Raw genomic sequence first — 20,119 nt, 5'->3', positions numbered from 1 at the left:
TTATGCTTATATAAATTTGTATATAATCGCTTTTAACGTGCATCGGCGCCCTAGTGCATCCAACTGAATTTATAAATTAAAAAATTACTTAAATAATATAATTAATAATAAATTAATTATAAAAAGCTATATAAACTAAAAGCATAATTTGATATTGCTTAGAATGCTTGATAATTTTGTTTCAAGAATAAAAAGAAAGTGAAAGCAATTTATTGTAAATATCTTCTACACGTTATATTTAAAAATTAGAGAAAAAATTATTAAGAAAATTTATTTCGTTTTACATGCACATATACATAAAAATACTTCAATAATAACTTTTATTATTGCTGTCCGCCGTAGTATATATTACAATTAGAAAAACAAAACATCACGCACAGCTAATGAAACATTAATAAGTCCATAATATTTCATTGCAATTTTGATCCACAATTATAGATTTAGCACGGACAACCGGCCGTTGCATCGAAAAGTGAACCTGGCCATGTAGTTCCGCCGGCTCTAATTGTAAGATGGATCCAGTTGATGCTATTTACCAGCTAGAAAAAGCATCTTACGAAAAACGGTAGCGTGATCCCTCTCAGGCTTCTCTCCGCTTGAAGAGATTATTAGAAGTTGCTTTTAGATGCAGATATTTAAAAAATAGCGAGTTTTTTCCTGCTTTCATCTCCGCATTGCATGTTTTAAATATCGTTGAATATGCGCGTAATTATTTTAATTGTCATAATAATATTTATATTGTCATAATATTATTTTGATCGCGGTGCATTTTTTTTTCAAACATTATCGAGCACACAGAAGCAAATCGTCGATATTCAAATCGCGATACAATAATGATTGTATTTACGATAGTTAATACGAATGATTAGGTATTACGATGTTAATATATTTTATAAAATTCTTTCAAAAATTCTTTGCACATGAAACTTGTTTTTAAACATTAATAACAGAGAAAAATACTTACTTTTATCCGACTCCAATTATATGTGTGTGAATTCTAATAGCAATTTCTAATTCTAAGAGTAATTTTTTTATGAAATGCACTCTCGTTAAATACGTTTATTTTTATTACTAGTATATATGATTGATATTATAATATACAATTCTATGTAAAAAATATGATATACAAGTACCACTTAAATAATCATATAACAGTAACAATAAATCTACTTTGTGAGATACACAATTTATAATACACATGATCTTATACTATTCTCTTATCTTATACTAATTTAATCTTATGGTATTGATCATCTTATATTCGTTAATGTATGCTTTGGGGATTTTACATAATAGCAATAATAATAATATTTTACGAGAATTTATATAAAAGAAAAAAATCTATTTTTTTACAGCTGTTTTATATGATTATAAAGTATCAAGTCAATATATAATATGTCGCATAATTATTTAAACATAATTTTTTATATATGTTAAAAAATTCTCTATATATAGAATATAAAGAGAGATTTAATTTCTCAATTAAATATATATATAATTTGTGTGATCAAGACTACTGCAATAATTGTAGAAATATCCAATTAATAAAAATAATCATGACATTCGGCTTGATATGAGATTCATAATTTCGTAATTTCTCTATGTCAAACTATTATATTAAGAAACATAATAGCATCTCAACATTAAGTATGTAAAAAATATTGACCGGTAAAAAAGATAGTAGCAAGTCTGATAAAAACATTTCTTTAGAACTTGCCTTCTGTTTTGTTGCAAACATTGCTTGTTCATTCAGGTTGCAATGTGAAGTCCGGAATAAAATGATTTATTTCAATTAATTATACGCGTTTCTCATTGACGTTTAATTAGCAATCTAAATGAGTAGAATTCTTTTTCTATATTTTCAATAAGGTGGCGGTTGATGCTGATAGGAATGTTGTGGTGGTTGACTCAAGTGCCTCTGCAAATGCGTCACGAGTTGAGGAGTTGGTTGTTGGCCACCAGTACCGCCTTGTTGTTGCTGCTGCTGCTGTTGTTGAGCGGCCTGCTGCTGTTGCTGCTGCGCTTGCTGCTGCTGCTGCATGGCCAACATTTGTTGCCTTATGCGTTGTTGATTAATCGCTTGTTGCTATATATATAAAAATAATTAATAACAATAATTCACAAAATTCTTTAGAGATAGTATATTGCTACCGATATATCTTAATTTGCATACCTGCTGGAACTGTTGATTTTGCTGCAAGCTTACATTGGTTGCTCCTACCCCCGTCACCCCAACTGCACCCGGTTTGCCAGCAGATTGTCGATAAGGAGGAGCAGGTTGATTCTGAACACCTCCACCCATTGGTCCCATTGCATTCATTGTTACGTTTGGTGCCTAATTGAATAATGAGATATCTTTCTTATCATTTTTACATTATCAATTAAAAAAAATTTACAAATAAATAACGAATAGATCATATACTTGAACTAGTTATTTCTTATCTTATTAATATTAAATATTATACATATATTCTTGAATATACCTGTAAATAGGGCGGCCTCGCAGCACCAGGCTGCATTCTCTGTTGTGGCATATATTCTTGTCCTCTCTGCGAAGCCATCATCTGCTGCTGTTGATTGAACATCATATTTTGTTGTTGATTCAGAATGCCTTGTTGCTGCTGTTGCTGCTGCTGTTGAAGCAACTGCTGCTGCTGTTGCTGCTGTTGTGTTTGCTGTGGCGTTTGCTGCTGTTGTTGCTGTTGCTGTTGTTGCTGTATCATTTGCTGTCCACCATATCCTGCATAATTCTGATTCATACCTGTAAAGAAAAATTGTCCTAAATTATGCTCAACTAAAATTGCGAAAACATCACTCCTTTTTTTATTAAACCATAAGCTAAAAATGCAAATTATAATTTTTCACAACATGTCGCGCTTTAATTTAATTTATTTAGCGCATTTTAATACGTTAAAAAATACTATTTTTTAATCCAACATATCAGATAAGAGGAAGAGATATAGATTAACAGGCCTGCGAATCATATTTTTTTATATATACCTTGTTGAATTCCAGCATATATTCCTTGTTGCTGTTGTTGTTGCTGTTGTTGCTGCTGTGCCGCGAACATGCCCTGTTGCGGATTTATACCCGGCGCCCCGTGCTGCGCTCTCAACTGTTGCCTGATAAACTGTTGCCTCTGCATTCCTTGGAATGCGCCCGGTCCGGCGACCGGTGTGGCATTCGGTGGCTGCTGCTGCGAGCCCATGAATTGAGTGGACGGTAATCGCAAGCGCAGCATGTTAGATAGAGCTTGCTTGGACTGATTATTCATCCCCGGTCTCTCATAACGCGGGCCACCGACCGGCGTAGGCGGCAACTGTTGTCCGTATGCATATTGTTGTGCCGGTGTATGAGTCTGTTGATTGCTGTACCATTGCTGCTGAGGCTGCGGTGGTTGTCCAGTAAACATTCCGGGCTGTTGCGTAACGGGAGCCTGTTGATTGGCGAATGCCATTTGTTGCAATTGAGATGGTGGTTGCTGTTAATTATAAAAGAAAAAAATATTAAATTTAATAATATCTTATACTATATCATCGTATATAGCTAAACTCACTTGCATTTGCTGTGATATGGGCGTTGTAGGTGTAGCAGCACCTTTCGTACGTCTATTATGCCGTTTATTTTTCATAGCTTTCCCTTTACCATTAGTACTAGCATTACCCACTCCGGCGTTACCCACACTACCGCCAACTCGTCCTGGTGAATCAATGCTCATTGGAGTATCTGCTTTGCCAGGTTCTGATTCCTTCTTATCCGGCTCTAGATCTTCCGGTGGTAATGGCGGTGGATCCAAATAATGGCTAGCTTGACGAATTTGACTGTGCATGTGATATCGCAATAATTTGTGCGCGTTTTGATATGTAAGTGGTTTACGTTCCAACCGAACAGCTCTGAACCAAGCCCAGGAAAGCGGTGCAGGATTCTTATGACCTTCTAAGAGCTCCCACGCCGACACTCTTTGAGAATCGCATACTTGCAATCCCTAATTTCAAAAATATAACATATTATATACTTTAAAAAGAACATAATGTTTTTACATAATATGAAAAGAAATATTTTGATTCAAAGATATCAATCAAATAAATATACCTGTTTTTTATCGATGCTGTCGAATCCAGCAATCTTGTTGCCTTTAGTATCAGTCAAACATCCGACCGGTTCGCACGTGATAACTTCCATAGCCAACTTTGGTAACGGTAGGAGTTGTCTAACAAAACGAATACTCGGAGAATTTCTATCACCCAATTCTTTCTTCAATTTTTTCATTAAATTCTGGTAGTGCTTTTTATTTTCGTCTTTTTCAGACTGCGAATCTGATACTAAAGTAGAGTGGATTAGCGTTGCTAGCATATCTATAACGGTTGTGAAAAGTTCTGCATTATTATTTAAATCTATAACACCATAGCTGACCAATTGAACTAATAAAATTGCCCAATCCGTCGTAGCAGTCGTATTCCTTTGTATTGTGTCAAATACACCTCCGACGAGACTGAATCTTAATTGCAGTGCATCTTGCAATACTTCTCTGGTTTTAGGATCTTCAGAGCCAATATGCTTTTCCTCCTTACTAGTATTCAAAAACTGTGATAGCTGTGAATGTAGTGATGTCAATAAGCCTTCTCTCTGATCATCTTGACCTTTCAGACATGTTAATACCAATGATAAAAACGGCTGATGATTGAACAAAGAGGGCGATTTGGATCTACCTCTCTCGCGACCAGCTGTTTTCGACCAATTACCAGATTCTAATACCTGTCCTGCTACTTTGAGAACTCTGCCTTGTACCGCACTCGGTAACTTAGAAACCAACGGAGCAACTAGCCATATAGAACCCGATCTTTTATCAGGTTTGCTACTCAAAGTATTATTCAACTGAAAAACGTCAATTGCAGCTTTTGCAACTGTATCCAACCACTGAGAAAGATCGTTGCAGCCTGGCGCGAATTGTTTATACATAAGTTGTAAATCCAGCCACGACATTCTCAGACTCCATTGCTCCAGATTTTCCAAAATATTCGTAATATGAGTTTTCTGATCGATAAAAGCTTCGGTCGGAGTATCAGGATAACAAATCATATGTAGTAATTTTTGCGCCTGTCGTGGTATCAACATATTATCCAGCAACATGTCTTGATGACAGAGTTCTTCCGGATTTTGCAAACATCTTTCTAGCACCCATTCCTGACTACAGATCTGACGTAAAACATGATGAGCAAAATCGGAAAATCCCTTAACATTTTCCGTTGTCATGCCGGCGCTACTGCTGGACGAAGACATAGCCAGATCGAGACCGAGATCATCACCGCCACCCAAAATATCACTAGTTCCTAGAATGTGACTGATCGATAATTCGCCAGGTCCGCTACCACTCACGCCGACTCCGACTCCGACGCTGGCCGGGCCGCCTCCTTTACTGGAATGGCTCAGAGGTATATCAACTTTTTTCGGGGGCTGCTTAGTGGCCGTAGCATCTCCTACGACTAATATAGCTTTGAGCACCGCCAGTACTGGTCCTACTCTTATATTATTATGTGCAGCTGCCAATAAGTGCCTATCACAGCTTAATTTTATGCTGTAACCTCTTGTATTTCCACTTGGAAGTGGATGAGGGCTCGTGCTAACCGAGTATAAAGCCGGCTGCGGACATTCGACAGTTTTGAATAGTCTCAACAATAAATGACAGGTTAAACGCGCACCCGCTTCTGCTTCAATATCGATATCGCCACGACCATCATTACAAGTTTTCACCAATGATGGTAATGCTATGTGCACAACAAAATCTTCCAAAGAGAAACAGTGCCTTGCTGTAAATATAATAAATCACTGAATCATAAAATGTACTAGATATTATATAAGTACTATTATGATACCTTATATTTAATAATCACAAAATGTAATACCTTATTACAACTTACCGATTAAAATTGATGTGAATATAGCCAGAGAATTGTGTATACTCAAATCTTGTACATCAACTTGATTTAACACATCGATATAAAAAGCAGAACTATTAGAGGAACAACAAAGTGCCATAAGTACTCCCAACCATTCAGCATTGAGAGCATTGCAACATGCAGTTAGTTCCGCGCAAGTTATAGCAATGTCATTGAGTTTATCATTATCCGTTTCGCTACAGACTGCAACAATCGCATTGCAAACGAAACTGTAACGATTGGCCGGCGTTTCGTTTAACTGTCTCGCCCATTGCGGTTCAATTTTTCCACCTCTTCGTGGACTAGTGAAAACATCCACCATAAATTGCGAATTATAAACGTGGCTTGAAGGCGTTGGTTGCAATGTGCTATAGAGAGCAGCACGAATTTTTGGATAAGCGTTACTAAATGCCTCCACTCCGTGTGATTTCGTTTTCAAAAGGGAACATGTCGAATATAAGTCATACAAATGCGCTAATACGCATCGTTCGGCGGAGCTGCAATCACTTGGATTTGAGACATGCTTCACTACTTTGCATAGTAAATCAAACACTGCTGTCGTCTGCTCAGGTGATACTGTAACAATCATTTAAATGTAAGACAAGTACATACATATCATAATTTAAACATATATGCAAGATAGTAATATACTTACATAACAAACAACAATGATATCTTCTTAATACACCAACCACGTACAAACTCAGATTTGTGGTATAACTTCGAACTAATTGACTATTTCTAGTTGTCAATTGGGCCTCTACTTCTGGTAGCTCTTTTAGGATTTGTATACAAACGTCGATTAGGCCATATATATTCAACGCTAATTCCATCAAATCAAAAAGAAAAGCTACATGTTCATGAACTGGTAAGTAGGATGAACCAGATAACGCAAATGTGTTGAGCATTTCTATAACTTGTGTTGCACATTGCCAAGTCACAACGTGTTGATCAAAATAACTTAGATTTTGAAATTTCATAGTGACTGCTTCAAAGTTAAATTCACTTCGAGAATGTTTCTTCACTTTACCACCCTCCGCGACATCAATACTAAATTTTTTGCCAAATAGTTTACATACTTCTTTTGTCATTTTCTTCACGACATGTCTAGCCTCATCTCTGACACGTCCAACACCATAAAGTAATACATGTCGCTGATTACAGTCGTGCTGACTACATGTTTCGTCCTATATCAATAAATGTTTATAAATTATATGTGAAAAAGTTTTTAATAATATTAAGAACATTGTATTAAAAATATTTGTACATATAATCTATATCTAAACAATTTCAACAAGCATATAAGAGATACCAAAGATATGGGGTTGCAATTTGATCTAACAATTTGCTGAAATTGTTTAATAAAAATATTTAAAAAAAAAAAAAATTACTTGTGGCAGAGGGAAATGGGTAGTATACAGTAAATGCCTGCTATGACTTGATGGCATCTTTGAATCGAGACTTTCATGACCTCCATGTCCAGTCAATGCATCCTCTTTGGGGCTATCTGGTGCATCCATACTATTTTGTTGATCTTCTTTAATATGCTGTAATATTTTGTCTAAATCGTCATCAATTTTACTGTCATCATAATCCATAGTACGCCCATGATCTGGTACTTCTAATTTAGTCGGTTTTAAATCTATACCCGGAAAGAGACTATCTTCATCGATTGGTTCCCTGTTACTGGGTGTTCCAGGTTTGCTAGCTGCTGGACCTTAAGACAATAATTTTATAATTGATTAAGCATTTTAATAATTTCCGATAAAATTTTTTTATAGAGAATAAGATAGAAAAAATGCCTATTGTTTTATGCTTCTCTCAGAAATATCTTGAAAATATACTTTGGATATATTAATATGTCTCTTTTGTGTTTTATTGTTATGTTAAATACACTTAACGCGCGAGATGTTATCAGAGACGCATATTTCTTGATTTTAAAATATATATAATTTAAATGTAATGTTTGTAAATACATATATAATTTAATTTTTCTGTGCAAGTACAAACTCTCTGAGAAACATATACAAACAAATAATTTTTAGATGTAAGTAAACATATATTGCCATTACCTTGTATAAGATCGCCTCTTGAAATAAGAGTACACATGTACGCATCGTGTGAGAAAACATCGTGCCTTATTAACTCTGAGAACAGATGAACTAAATTCGTAAACTGGGCCTTGGGTTGAGTTGAAGTATTATCCAATACTGGTGCGTCCACATCCAAAAATTTCATGAGCAAGGGTTGAAAGATTGGAAGTACAGGCGGACTTCCATTACTGCATGTACTGTCTTTGTCATCATTATCATTAGTCTCACCAGTAGCCTCACTTTGTCTCTTTTCAAGAAGTTTAGCGACCGCCATTGCTCTATGTTCTCCCCAACGTTCAGCGCTTACAGCCCATTCGCACAAAATTTCAACTACTGCTGAATCCTGTTGTGGATTATATTCTGTCTTTGTATCACGTTCGTTACAGCTATCTTTCGGGGGTAATGTAAAGATTTTCGCATACAATGTATCGAGTGAATTAGAGGCATCCATTCTATCAAAACTATGCCGATCGAGAGCATCTAGTGCAGCCAAAACTTTAGTAGTTGTCGTTCTAGCACTACTCTGTTGCCATTTGTCACACGACCATCTACCTTCCGCTGCTTGAGATCGTGCTCTTATATTTTCTTGTGCTATTTTGAGTTGTTTCATTGTAGGATTACCGGAACTTGCTGGTGGACATGGCAATGCTGCAGGAGGACATGGTAAATAGTCTAAGGGTGATCCATTCAAAACTGATGGAGCCTTTCCCTCGCCAACGCTATTCCAGACCAATGCTGTGGGACACTCCAATGTTATGACCTAAAATTGAATAAATTTCTTATTTAATATTGCAATAAAATTAATTTAATGTATAAATTAATAATATATACTAGAGAATAGTAACATTTTGTTCACCTGTATTATAGTAGATAAACTGTAAATTATATCTCTGTGATGTGCACAAGTCAAATAATCATTAAAAGCAATTGTCAAAGGATTCAATGGTCCTTGGACAGCAACAGTAGTGTCTTTACTGCTATTAACTTCGTTCTTAATGACAGAAGGACTTTGAGGATTGTTGTTACTTTCAATATTATTGCACATATGTGCTAATTTACGGCAGCACAAATATGCTAATCGTCTAGCTAATAATTCAGATTGTATAAATTCTTCTAAATATTGCAAAGCCAATGGTAATAGAAGCTTTAATATACCATCTTCCGAGGGCGAAGATCTAATCTTATCTAATAATTCTAGGATCCATTGTAGTAACTCTTGTCTATTATTGTATTAATTATCTTATTGTTTTAATTACTTATGCTTATATAAATTTGTATATAATCGCTTTTAACGTGCATCGGCGCCCTAGTGCATCCAACTGAATTTATAAATTAAAAAATTACTTAAATAATATAATTAATAATAAATTAATTATAAAAAGCTATATAAACTAAAAGCATAATTTGATATTGCTTAGAATGCTTGATAATTTTGTTTCAAGAATAAAAAGAAAGTGAAAGCAATTTATTGTAAATATCTTCTACACGTTATATTTAAAAATTAGAGAAAAAATTATTAAGAAAATTTATTTCGTTTTACATGCACATATACATAAAAATACTTCAATAATAACTTTTATTATTGCTGTCCGCCGTAGTATATATTACAATTAGAAAAACAAAACATCACGCACAGCTAATGAAACATTAATAAGTCCATAATATTTCATTGCAATTTTGATCCACAATTATAGATTTAGCACGGACAACCGGCCGTTGCATCGAAAAGTGAACCTGGCCATGTAGTTCCGCCGGCTCTAATTGTAAGATGGATCCAGTTGATGCTATTTACCAGCTAGAAAAAGCATCTTACGAAAAACGGTAGCGTGATCCCTCTCAGGCTTCTCTCCGCTTGAAGAGATTATTAGAAGTTGCTTTTAGATGCAGATATTTAAAAAATAGCGAGTTTTTTCCTGCTTTCATCTCCGCATTGCATGTTTTAAATATCGTTGAATATGCGCGTAATTATTTTAATTGTCATAATAATATTTATATTGTCATAATATTATTTTGATCGCGGTGCATTTTTTTTTCAAACATTATCGAGCACACAGAAGCAAATCGTCGATATTCAAATCGCGATACAATAATGATTGTATTTACGATAGTTAATACGAATGATTAGGTATTACGATGTTAATATATTTTATAAAATTCTTTCAAAAATTCTTTGCACATGAAACTTGTTTTTAAACATTAATAACAGAGAAAAATACTTACTTTTATCCGACTCCAATTATATGTGTGTGAATTCTAATAGCAATTTCTAATTCTAAGAGTAATTTTTTTATGAAATGCACTCTCGTTAAATACGTTTATTTTTATTACTAGTATATATGATTGATATTATAATATACAATTCTATGTAAAAAATATGATATACAAGTACCACTTAAATAATCATATAACAGTAACAATAAATCTACTTTGTGAGATACACAATTTATAATACACATGATCTTATACTATTCTCTTATCTTATACTAATTTAATCTTATGGTATTGATCATCTTATATTCGTTAATGTATGCTTTGGGGATTTTACATAATAGCAATAATAATAATATTTTACGAGAATTTATATAAAAGAAAAAAATCTATTTTTTTACAGCTGTTTTATATGATTATAAAGTATCAAGTCAATATATAATATGTCGCATAATTATTTAAACATAATTTTTTATATATGTTAAAAAATTCTCTATATATAGAATATAAAGAGAGATTTAATTTCTCAATTAAATATATATATAATTTGTGTGATCAAGACTACTGCAATAATTGTAGAAATATCCAATTAATAAAAATAATCATGACATTCGGCTTGATATGAGATTCATAATTTCGTAATTTCTCTATGTCAAACTATTATATTAAGAAACATAATAGCATCTCAACATTAAGTATGTAAAAAATATTGACCGGTAAAAAAGATAGTAGCAAGTCTGATAAAAACATTTCTTTAGAACTTGCCTTCTGTTTTGTTGCAAACATTGCTTGTTCATTCAGGTTGCAATGTGAAGTCCGGAATAAAATGATTTATTTCAATTAATTATACGCGTTTCTCATTGACGTTTAATTAGCAATCTAAATGAGTAGAATTCTTTTTCTATATTTTCAATAAGGTGGCGGTTGATGCTGATAGGAATGTTGTGGTGGTTGACTCAAGTGCCTCTGCAAATGCGTCACGAGTTGAGGAGTTGGTTGTTGGCCACCAGTACCGCCTTGTTGTTGCTGCTGCTGCTGTTGTTGAGCGGCCTGCTGCTGTTGCTGCTGCGCTTGCTGCTGCTGCTGCATGGCCAACATTTGTTGCCTTATGCGTTGTTGATTAATCGCTTGTTGCTATATATATAAAAATAATTAATAACAATAATTCACAAAATTCTTTAGAGATAGTATATTGCTACCGATATATCTTAATTTGCATACCTGCTGGAACTGTTGATTTTGCTGCAAGCTTACATTGGTTGCTCCTACCCCCGTCACCCCAACTGCACCCGGTTTGCCAGCAGATTGTCGATAAGGAGGAGCAGGTTGATTCTGAACACCTCCACCCATTGGTCCCATTGCATTCATTGTTACGTTTGGTGCCTAATTGAATAATGAGATATCTTTCTTATCATTTTTACATTATCAATTAAAAAAAATTTACAAATAAATAACGAATAGATCATATACTTGAACTAGTTATTTCTTATCTTATTAATATTAAATATTATACATATATTCTTGAATATACCTGTAAATAGGGCGGCCTCGCAGCACCAGGCTGCATTCTCTGTTGTGGCATATATTCTTGTCCTCTCTGCGAAGCCATCATCTGCTGCTGTTGATTGAACATCATATTTTGTTGTTGATTCAGAATGCCTTGTTGCTGCTGTTGCTGCTGCTGTTGAAGCAACTGCTGCTGCTGTTGCTGCTGTTGTGTTTGCTGTGGCGTTTGCTGCTGTTGTTGCTGTTGCTGTTGTTGCTGTATCATTTGCTGTCCACCATATCCTGCATAATTCTGATTCATACCTGTAAAGAAAAATTGTCCTAAATTATGCTCAACTAAAATTGCGAAAACATCACTCCTTTTTTTATTAAACCATAAGCTAAAAATGCAAATTATAATTTTTCACAACATGTCGCGCTTTAATTTAATTTATTTAGCGCATTTTAATACGTTAAAAAATACTATTTTTTAATCCAACATATCAGATAAGAGGAAGAGATATAGATTAACAGGCCTGCGAATCATATTTTTTTATATATACCTTGTTGAATTCCAGCATATATTCCTTGTTGCTGTTGTTGTTGCTGTTGTTGCTGCTGTGCCGCGAACATGCCCTGTTGCGGATTTATACCCGGCGCCCCGTGCTGCGCTCTCAACTGTTGCCTGATAAACTGTTGCCTCTGCATTCCTTGGAATGCGCCCGGTCCGGCGACCGGTGTGGCATTCGGTGGCTGCTGCTGCGAGCCCATGAATTGAGTGGACGGTAATCGCAAGCGCAGCATGTTAGATAGAGCTTGCTTGGACTGATTATTCATCCCCGGTCTCTCATAACGCGGGCCACCGACCGGCGTAGGCGGCAACTGTTGTCCGTATGCATATTGTTGTGCCGGTGTATGAGTCTGTTGATTGCTGTACCATTGCTGCTGAGGCTGCGGTGGTTGTCCAGTAAACATTCCGGGCTGTTGCGTAACGGGAGCCTGTTGATTGGCGAATGCCATTTGTTGCAATTGAGATGGTGGTTGCTGTTAATTATAAAAGAAAAAAATATTAAATTTAATAATATCTTATACTATATCATCGTATATAGCTAAACTCACTTGCATTTGCTGTGATATGGGCGTTGTAGGTGTAGCAGCACCTTTCGTACGTCTATTATGCCGTTTATTTTTCATAGCTTTCCCTTTACCATTAGTACTAGCATTACCCACTCCGGCGTTACCCACACTACCGCCAACTCGTCCTGGTGAATCAATGCTCATTGGAGTATCTGCTTTGCCAGGTTCTGATTCCTTCTTATCCGGCTCTAGATCTTCCGGTGGTAATGGCGGTGGATCCAAATAATGGCTAGCTTGACGAATTTGACTGTGCATGTGATATCGCAATAATTTGTGCGCGTTTTGATATGTAAGTGGTTTACGTTCCAACCGAACAGCTCTGAACCAAGCCCAGGAAAGCGGTGCAGGATTCTTATGACCTTCTAAGAGCTCCCACGCCGACACTCTTTGAGAATCGCATACTTGCAATCCCTAATTTCAAAAATATAACATATTATATACTTTAAAAAGAACATAATGTTTTTACATAATATGAAAAGAAATATTTTGATTCAAAGATATCAATCAAATAAATATACCTGTTTTTTATCGATGCTGTCGAATCCAGCAATCTTGTTGCCTTTAGTATCAGTCAAACATCCGACCGGTTCGCACGTGATAACTTCCATAGCCAACTTTGGTAACGGTAGGAGTTGTCTAACAAAACGAATACTCGGAGAATTTCTATCACCCAATTCTTTCTTCAATTTTTTCATTAAATTCTGGTAGTGCTTTTTATTTTCGTCTTTTTCAGACTGCGAATCTGATACTAAAGTAGAGTGGATTAGCGTTGCTAGCATATCTATAACGGTTGTGAAAAGTTCTGCATTATTATTTAAATCTATAACACCATAGCTGACCAATTGAACTAATAAAATTGCCCAATCCGTCGTAGCAGTCGTATTCCTTTGTATTGTGTCAAATACACCTCCGACGAGACTGAATCTTAATTGCAGTGCATCTTGCAATACTTCTCTGGTTTTAGGATCTTCAGAGCCAATATGCTTTTCCTCCTTACTAGTATTCAAAAACTGTGATAGCTGTGAATGTAGTGATGTCAATAAGCCTTCTCTCTGATCATCTTGACCTTTCAGACATGTTAATACCAATGATAAAAACGGCTGATGATTGAACAAAGAGGGCGATTTGGATCTACCTCTCTCGCGACCAGCTGTTTTCGACCAATTACCAGATTCTAATACCTGTCCTGCTACTTTGAGAACTCTGCCTTGTACCGCACTCGGTAACTTAGAAACCAACGGAGCAACTAGCCATATAGAACCCGATCTTTTATCAGGTTTGCTACTCAAAGTATTATTCAACTGAAAAACGTCAATTGCAGCTTTTGCAACTGTATCCAACCACTGAGAAAGATCGTTGCAGCCTGGCGCGAATTGTTTATACATAAGTTGTAAATCCAGCCACGACATTCTCAGACTCCATTGCTCCAGATTTTCCAAAATATTCGTAATATGAGTTTTCTGATCGATAAAAGCTTCGGTCGGAGTATCAGGATAACAAATCATATGTAGTAATTTTTGCGCCTGTCGTGGTATCAACATATTATCCAGCAACATGTCTTGATGACAGAGTTCTTCCGGATTTTGCAAACATCTTTCTAGCACCCATTCCTGACTACAGATCTGACGTAAAACATGATGAGCAAAATCGGAAAATCCCTTAACATTTTCCGTTGTCATGCCGGCGCTACTGCTGGACGAAGACATAGCCAGATCGAGACCGAGATCATCACCGCCACCCAAAATATCACTAGTTCCTAGAATGTGACTGATCGATAATTCGCCAGGTCCGCTACCACTCACGCCGACTCCGACTCCGACGCTGGCCGGGCCGCCTCCTTTACTGGAATGGCTCAGAGGTATATCAACTTTTTTCGGGGGCTGCTTAGTGGCCGTAGCATCTCCTACGACTAATATAGCTTTGAGCACCGCCAGTACTGGTCCTACTCTTATATTATTATGTGCAGCTGCCAATAAGTGCCTATCACAGCTTAATTTTATGCTGTAACCTCTTGTATTTCCACTTGGAAGTGGATGAGGGCTCGTGCTAACCGAGTATAAAGCCGGCTGCGGACATTCGACAGTTTTGAATAGTCTCAACAATAAATGACAGGTTAAACGCGCACCCGCTTCTGCTTCAATATCGATATCGCCACGACCATCATTACAAGTTTTCACCAATGATGGTAATGCTATGTGCACAACAAAATCTTCCAAAGAGAAACAGTGCCTTGCTGTAAATATAATAAATCACTGAATCATAAAATGTACTAGATATTATATAAGTACTATTATGATACCTTATATTTAATAATCACAAAATGTAATACCTTATTACAACTTACCGATTAAAATTGATGTGAATATAGCCAGAGAATTGTGTATACTCAAATCTTGTACATCAACTTGATTTAACACATCGATATAAAAAGCAGAACTATTAGAGGAACAACAAAGTGCCATAAGTACTCCCAACCATTCAGCATTGAGAGCATTGCAACATGCAGTTAGTTCCGCGCAAGTTATAGCAATGTCATTGAGTTTATCATTATCCGTTTCGCTACAGACTGCAACAATCGCATTGCAAACGAAACTGTAACGATTGGCCGGCGTTTCGTTTAACTGTCTCGCCCATTGCGGTTCAATTTTTCCACCTCTTCGTGGACTAGTGAAAACATCCACCATAAATTGCGAATTATAAACGTGGCTTGAAGGCGTTGGTTGCAATGTGCTATAGAGAGCAGCACGAATTTTTGGATAAGCGTTACTAAATGCCTCCACTCCGTGTGATTTCGTTTTCAAAAGGGAACATGTCGAATATAAGTCATACAAATGCGCTAATACGCATCGTTCGGCGGAGCTGCAATCACTTGGATTTGAGACATGCTTCACTACTTTGCATAGTAAATCAAACACTGCTGTCGTCTGCTCAGGTGATACTGTAACAATCATTTAAATGTAAGACAAGTACATACATATCATAATTTAAACATATATGCAAGATAGTAATATACTTACATAACAAACAACAATGATATCTTCTTAATACACCAACCACGTACAAACTCAGATTTGTGGTATAACTTCGAACTAATTGACTATTTCTAGTTGTCAATTGGGCCTCTACTTCTGGTAGCTCTTTTAGGATTTGTATACAAACGTCGATTAGGCCATATATATTCAACGCTAATTCCATCAAATCAAAAAGAAAAGCTACATGTTCATGAACTGGTAAGTAGGATGAACCAGATAACGCAAATGTGTTGAGCATTTCTATAACTTGTGTTGCACATTGCCAAGTCACAACGTGTTGATCAAAATAACTTAGATTTTGAAATTTCATAGTGACTGCTTCAAAGTTAAATTCACTTCGAGAATGTTTCTTCACTTTACCACCCTCCGCGACATCAATACTAAATTTTTTGCCAAATAGTTTACATACTTCTTTTGTCATTTTCTTCACGACATGTCTAGCCTCATCTCTGACACGTCCAACACCATAAAGTAATACATGTCGCTGATTACAGTCGTGCTGACTACATGTTTCGTCCTATATCAATAAATGTTTATAAATTATATGTGAAAAAGTTTTTAATAATATTAAGAACATTGTATTAAAAATATTTGTACATATAATCTATATCTAAACAATTTCAACAAGCATATAAGAGATACCAAAGATATGGGGTTGCAATTTGATCTAACAATTTGCTGAAATTGTTTAATAAAAATATTTAAAAAAAAAAAAAATTACTTGTGGCAGAGGGAAATGGGTAGTATACAGTAAATGCCTGCTATGACTTGATGGCATCTTTGAATCGAGACTTTCATGACCTCCATGTCCAGTCAATGCATCCTCTTTGGGGCTATCTGGTGCATCCATACTATTTTGTTGATCTTCTTTAATATGCTGTAATATTTTGTCTAAATCGTCATCAATTTTACTGTCATCATAATCCATAGTACGCCCATGATCTGGTACTTCTAATTTAGTCGGTTTTAAATCTATACCCGGAAAGAGACTATCTTCATCGATTGGTTCCCTGTTACTGGGTGTTCCAGGTTTGCTAGCTGCTGGACCTTAAGACAATAATTTTATAATTGATTAAGCATTTTAATAATTTCCGATAAAATTTTTTTATAGAGAATAAGATAGAAAAAATGCCTATTGTTTTATGCTTCTCTCAGAAATATCTTGAAAATATACTTTGGATATATTAATATGTCTCTTTTGTGTTTTATTGTTATGTTAAATACACTTAACGCGCGAGATGTTATCAGAGACGCATATTTCTTGATTTTAAAATATATATAATTTAAATGTAATGTTTGTAAATACATATATAATTTAATTTTTCTGTGCAAGTACAAACTCTCTGAGAAACATATACAAACAAATAATTTTTAGATGTAAGTAAACATATATTGCCATTACCTTGTATAAGATCGCCTCTTGAAATAAGAGTACACATGTACGCATCGTGTGAGAAAACATCGTGCCTTATTAACTCTGAGAACAGATGAACTAAATTCGTAAACTGGGCCTTGGGTTGAGTTGAAGTATTATCCAATACTGGTGCGTCCACATCCAAAAATTTCATGAGCAAGGGTTGAAAGATTGGAAGTACAGGCGGACTTCCATTACTGCATGTACTGTCTTTGTCATCATTATCATTAGTCTCACCAGTAGCCTCACTTTGTCTCTTTTCAAGAAGTTTAGCGACCGCCATTGCTCTATGTTCTCCCCAACGTTCAGCGCTTACAGCCCATTCGCACAAAATTTCAACTACTGCTGAATCCTGTTGTGGATTATATTCTGTCTTTGTATCACGTTCGTTACAGCTATCTTTCGGGGGTAATGTAAAGATTTTCGCATACAATGTATCGAGTGAATTAGAGGCATCCATTCTATCAAAACTATGCCGATCGAGAGCATCTAGTGCAGCCAAAACTTTAGTAGTTGTCGTTCTAGCACTACTCTGTTGCCATTTGTCACACGACCATCTACCTTCCGCTGCTTGAGATCGTGCTCTTATATTTTCTTGTGCTATTTTGAGTTGTTTCATTGTAGGATTACCGGAACTTGCTGGTGGACATGGCAATGCTGCAGGAGGACATGGTAAATAGTCTAAGGGTGATCCATTCAAAACTGATGGAGCCTTTCCCTCGCCAACGCTATTCCAGACCAATGCTGTGGGACACTCCAATGTTATGACCTAAAATTGAATAAATTTCTTATTTAATATTGCAATAAAATTAATTTAATGTATAAATTAATAATATATACTAGAGAATAGTAACATTTTGTTCACCTGTATTATAGTAGATAAACTGTAAATTATATCTCTGTGATGTGCACAAGTCAAATAATCATTAAAAGCAATTGTCAAAGGATTCAATGGTCCTTGGACAGCAACAGTAGTGTCTTTACTGCTATTAACTTCGTTCTTAATGACAGAAGGACTTTGAGGATTGTTGTTACTTTCAATATTATTGCACATATGTGCTAATTTACGGCAGCACAAATATGCTAATCGTCTAGCTAATAATTCAGATTGTATAAATTCTTCTAAATATTGCAAAGCCAATGGTAATAGAAGCTTTAATATACCATCTTCCGAGGGCGAAGATCTAATCTTATCTAATAATTCTAGGATCCATTGTAGTAACTCTTGTCTGTCCAGCAAGCCTTCCTCAAACATGTATTTAGCCAATTGTACACAATAGTGCCATTGTTTAAGCGCTAATTTATGTTCTTCATTCATTGTATTGCCTGTTATAGGCTGACTGCTCGAAGTTGGTGTGGGTGGTTGATTATTGACAGAATTGTTATTATTGCTTGCATTATTATTAACATTGTTATTGTTACTATTGATGTTGTTACTGCCATTATTTGTCACAGCAGTCCCATTACTATTACAGGAATTGTTTGTTGTACTATTATTGTTGCTGGTATTGGCTACATGACTGCCCATATGATAGTACTCTTGCAGCTTAGATAATTGGTCTTTCAAAAATTTTATCAAGGTACCTGTCCATTCTACAAGAGGAAAAACAATGACGTTTAATATTCTTTACAATAAAAAAAATTTTATACAGATTCTTATTAAGTTATGATTGCAAACAATACATCTAAAGTAATTCTGTAAAATTCCATAAAATTGTCAACAAATCATTTAACTAGTTAATTCTCCTTTTTATCAATTTTATCAGAAACTACAATAGCTATATTTCCTGACAACATATAAAATAAAGTTGCGTTTTACCTGTGGTTGGATCAGGTAGCTGACGCTTCTTTATCTTGGCCTCTGAAACTGCAACCGTATAAGCTGAACTAAGCTTGATAAACCAAGCTGCTCTCAGCATTGGCACTTGATATTCACAGAGCATCATAAATATCTCTTCCTTTTTATTGAAATTTGGAGCTTTCTTCGCGAGAGCGACCAGCGGCTTGCTGCCCGAAAGATCTTTAAACCATGCCTCAATACCATTTTTAGTTCTAGCTGTCACTGGCCAAAAGTTGTCTTTGGGATTAATCTGCTGTCTCTTCCTACCAGTATCGGGCATCGTCGCGAGTTCCTCTTTTTTGGCGAGAATTGCATTAAAATACGCGCCGACTTTGGCGGCAGTGACATTGGAGCTCCTAGCCGTTCCAAATTCATCCGCGAGTTGAGGTATAGTGGTAAAGCCATGCTTGACGTTTGTAAGCGACAGCTCGTCCTCCTTTTGCTTGGGCTCTTGCGGATAAACGTCCGGAGGACCCAGCCTCGGCCTCTTCAGTGGCCTTTTCTCGTACAATATGCCCATCATAGTACAATTTTATGCAAGAGATCGTTAGAGCACGTACATGATCGTAAACATCATCGCTGTGCTAACTACGTAAACAGAACTTTGATACTTATAAATTGCGAATACACATACGTATGATATTTATTAATTGACGTTGCAAAATTTACATTTGTGCACATCATCACGATTTTAATGAGATTTGCTAGACGACGTATCGACGCTGTTAAGATCACTGTATCACCGCCGCATCACTGACATTGGTCGAAAACTGATTTGTATGATCGAAGGATCAGAGTTCGTCACGAACGGAGTCCTAATTGTGGTTTACATTGCATTTACCTTACTATTTTTTTTCTTGAGATTTATACAACTGCTCACAAATATAGTTTATATATGTATTATTGTAGAAATTTCAGCTGTTATCAGCTGGTGTCCGCTGGTTTGATTCGTTCATATATTATCCAGTATCATG

The 20,119-nt window shown here is 35.8% G+C and overlaps 1 protein-coding gene across 3 annotated transcripts; it reads right to left on the bottom strand.

Annotated features, from left to right (window-relative positions):
- Positions 1–1,046: 1,046 nt before the first annotated feature.
- LOC115241187 (mediator of RNA polymerase II transcription subunit 12) lies at positions 1,047–20,100 on the bottom strand. Of its 3 annotated transcripts, none has more exons than XM_029816826.1 (13): positions 19,125–20,100; positions 18,470–18,898; positions 8,886–9,184; positions 8,009–8,789; positions 7,328–7,653; positions 6,592–7,123; positions 5,919–6,512; positions 4,093–5,807; positions 3,557–3,985; positions 3,001–3,481; positions 2,484–2,761; positions 2,174–2,335; positions 1,047–2,086 (listed from the first exon to the last, which is right to left on the bottom strand). In XM_029816826.1, the coding sequence occupies exons 1-13, from the start codon at positions 19,666–19,668 to the stop codon at positions 1,862–1,864; spliced, it is 6,795 nt and encodes a 2,264-aa protein (XP_029672686.1). In that variant the 5' UTR covers positions 19,669–20,100; the 3' UTR covers positions 1,047–1,861. The 3 variants fall into 3 exon arrangements, with proteins under 3 accessions (XP_029672686.1, XP_029672687.1, XP_029672685.1); XM_029816827.1 differs by lacking the exons at positions 1,047–2,086; positions 2,174–2,335; positions 2,484–2,761; ... (6 more) ...; positions 8,009–8,789; positions 8,886–9,184 and adding exons at positions 10,332–11,371; positions 11,459–11,620; positions 11,769–12,046; ... (5 more) ...; positions 16,613–16,938; positions 17,294–18,074 and having other exon boundaries at positions 18,171–18,898; positions 19,125–19,733; positions 19,815–20,100; XM_029816825.1 differs by lacking the exons at positions 1,047–2,086; positions 2,174–2,335; positions 2,484–2,761; ... (6 more) ...; positions 8,009–8,789; positions 8,886–9,184 and adding exons at positions 10,332–11,371; positions 11,459–11,620; positions 11,769–12,046; ... (5 more) ...; positions 16,613–16,938; positions 17,294–18,074 and having other exon boundaries at positions 18,171–18,898.
- Positions 20,101–20,119: the final 19 nt, after the last annotated feature.

This window comes from Formica exsecta, unplaced genomic scaffold (genome assembly GCF_003651465.1).
Source record: "Formica exsecta isolate Colony F162 unplaced genomic scaffold, ASM365146v1 scaffold47, whole genome shotgun sequence".
NCBI lineage: Eukaryota > Metazoa > Arthropoda > Insecta > Hymenoptera > Formicidae > Formica > Formica exsecta.
Note: the sequence above shows the minus strand (reverse complement) of the source record. Positions and strands in the feature narration are given on the sequence as shown.

Excerpts from the sequence above, each read along its gene's own strand:
- LOC115241187 (XM_029816826.1), bottom strand. The coding sequence starts at position 19,668 with ATGATGGGCATATTGTACGAGAAAAGGCCACTGAAGAGGCCGAGGCTG. Across the intron at positions 7,654-8,008 it reads AAGAGGCGATCTTATACAAG|GTCCAGCAGCTAGCAAACCT; the intron begins GTAATGGCAATA and ends TATTGTCTTAAG. Across the intron at positions 2,336-2,483 it reads CGAGGCCGCCCTATTTACAG|GCACCAAACGTAACAATGAA; the intron begins GTATATTCAAGA and ends TTATTCAATTAG.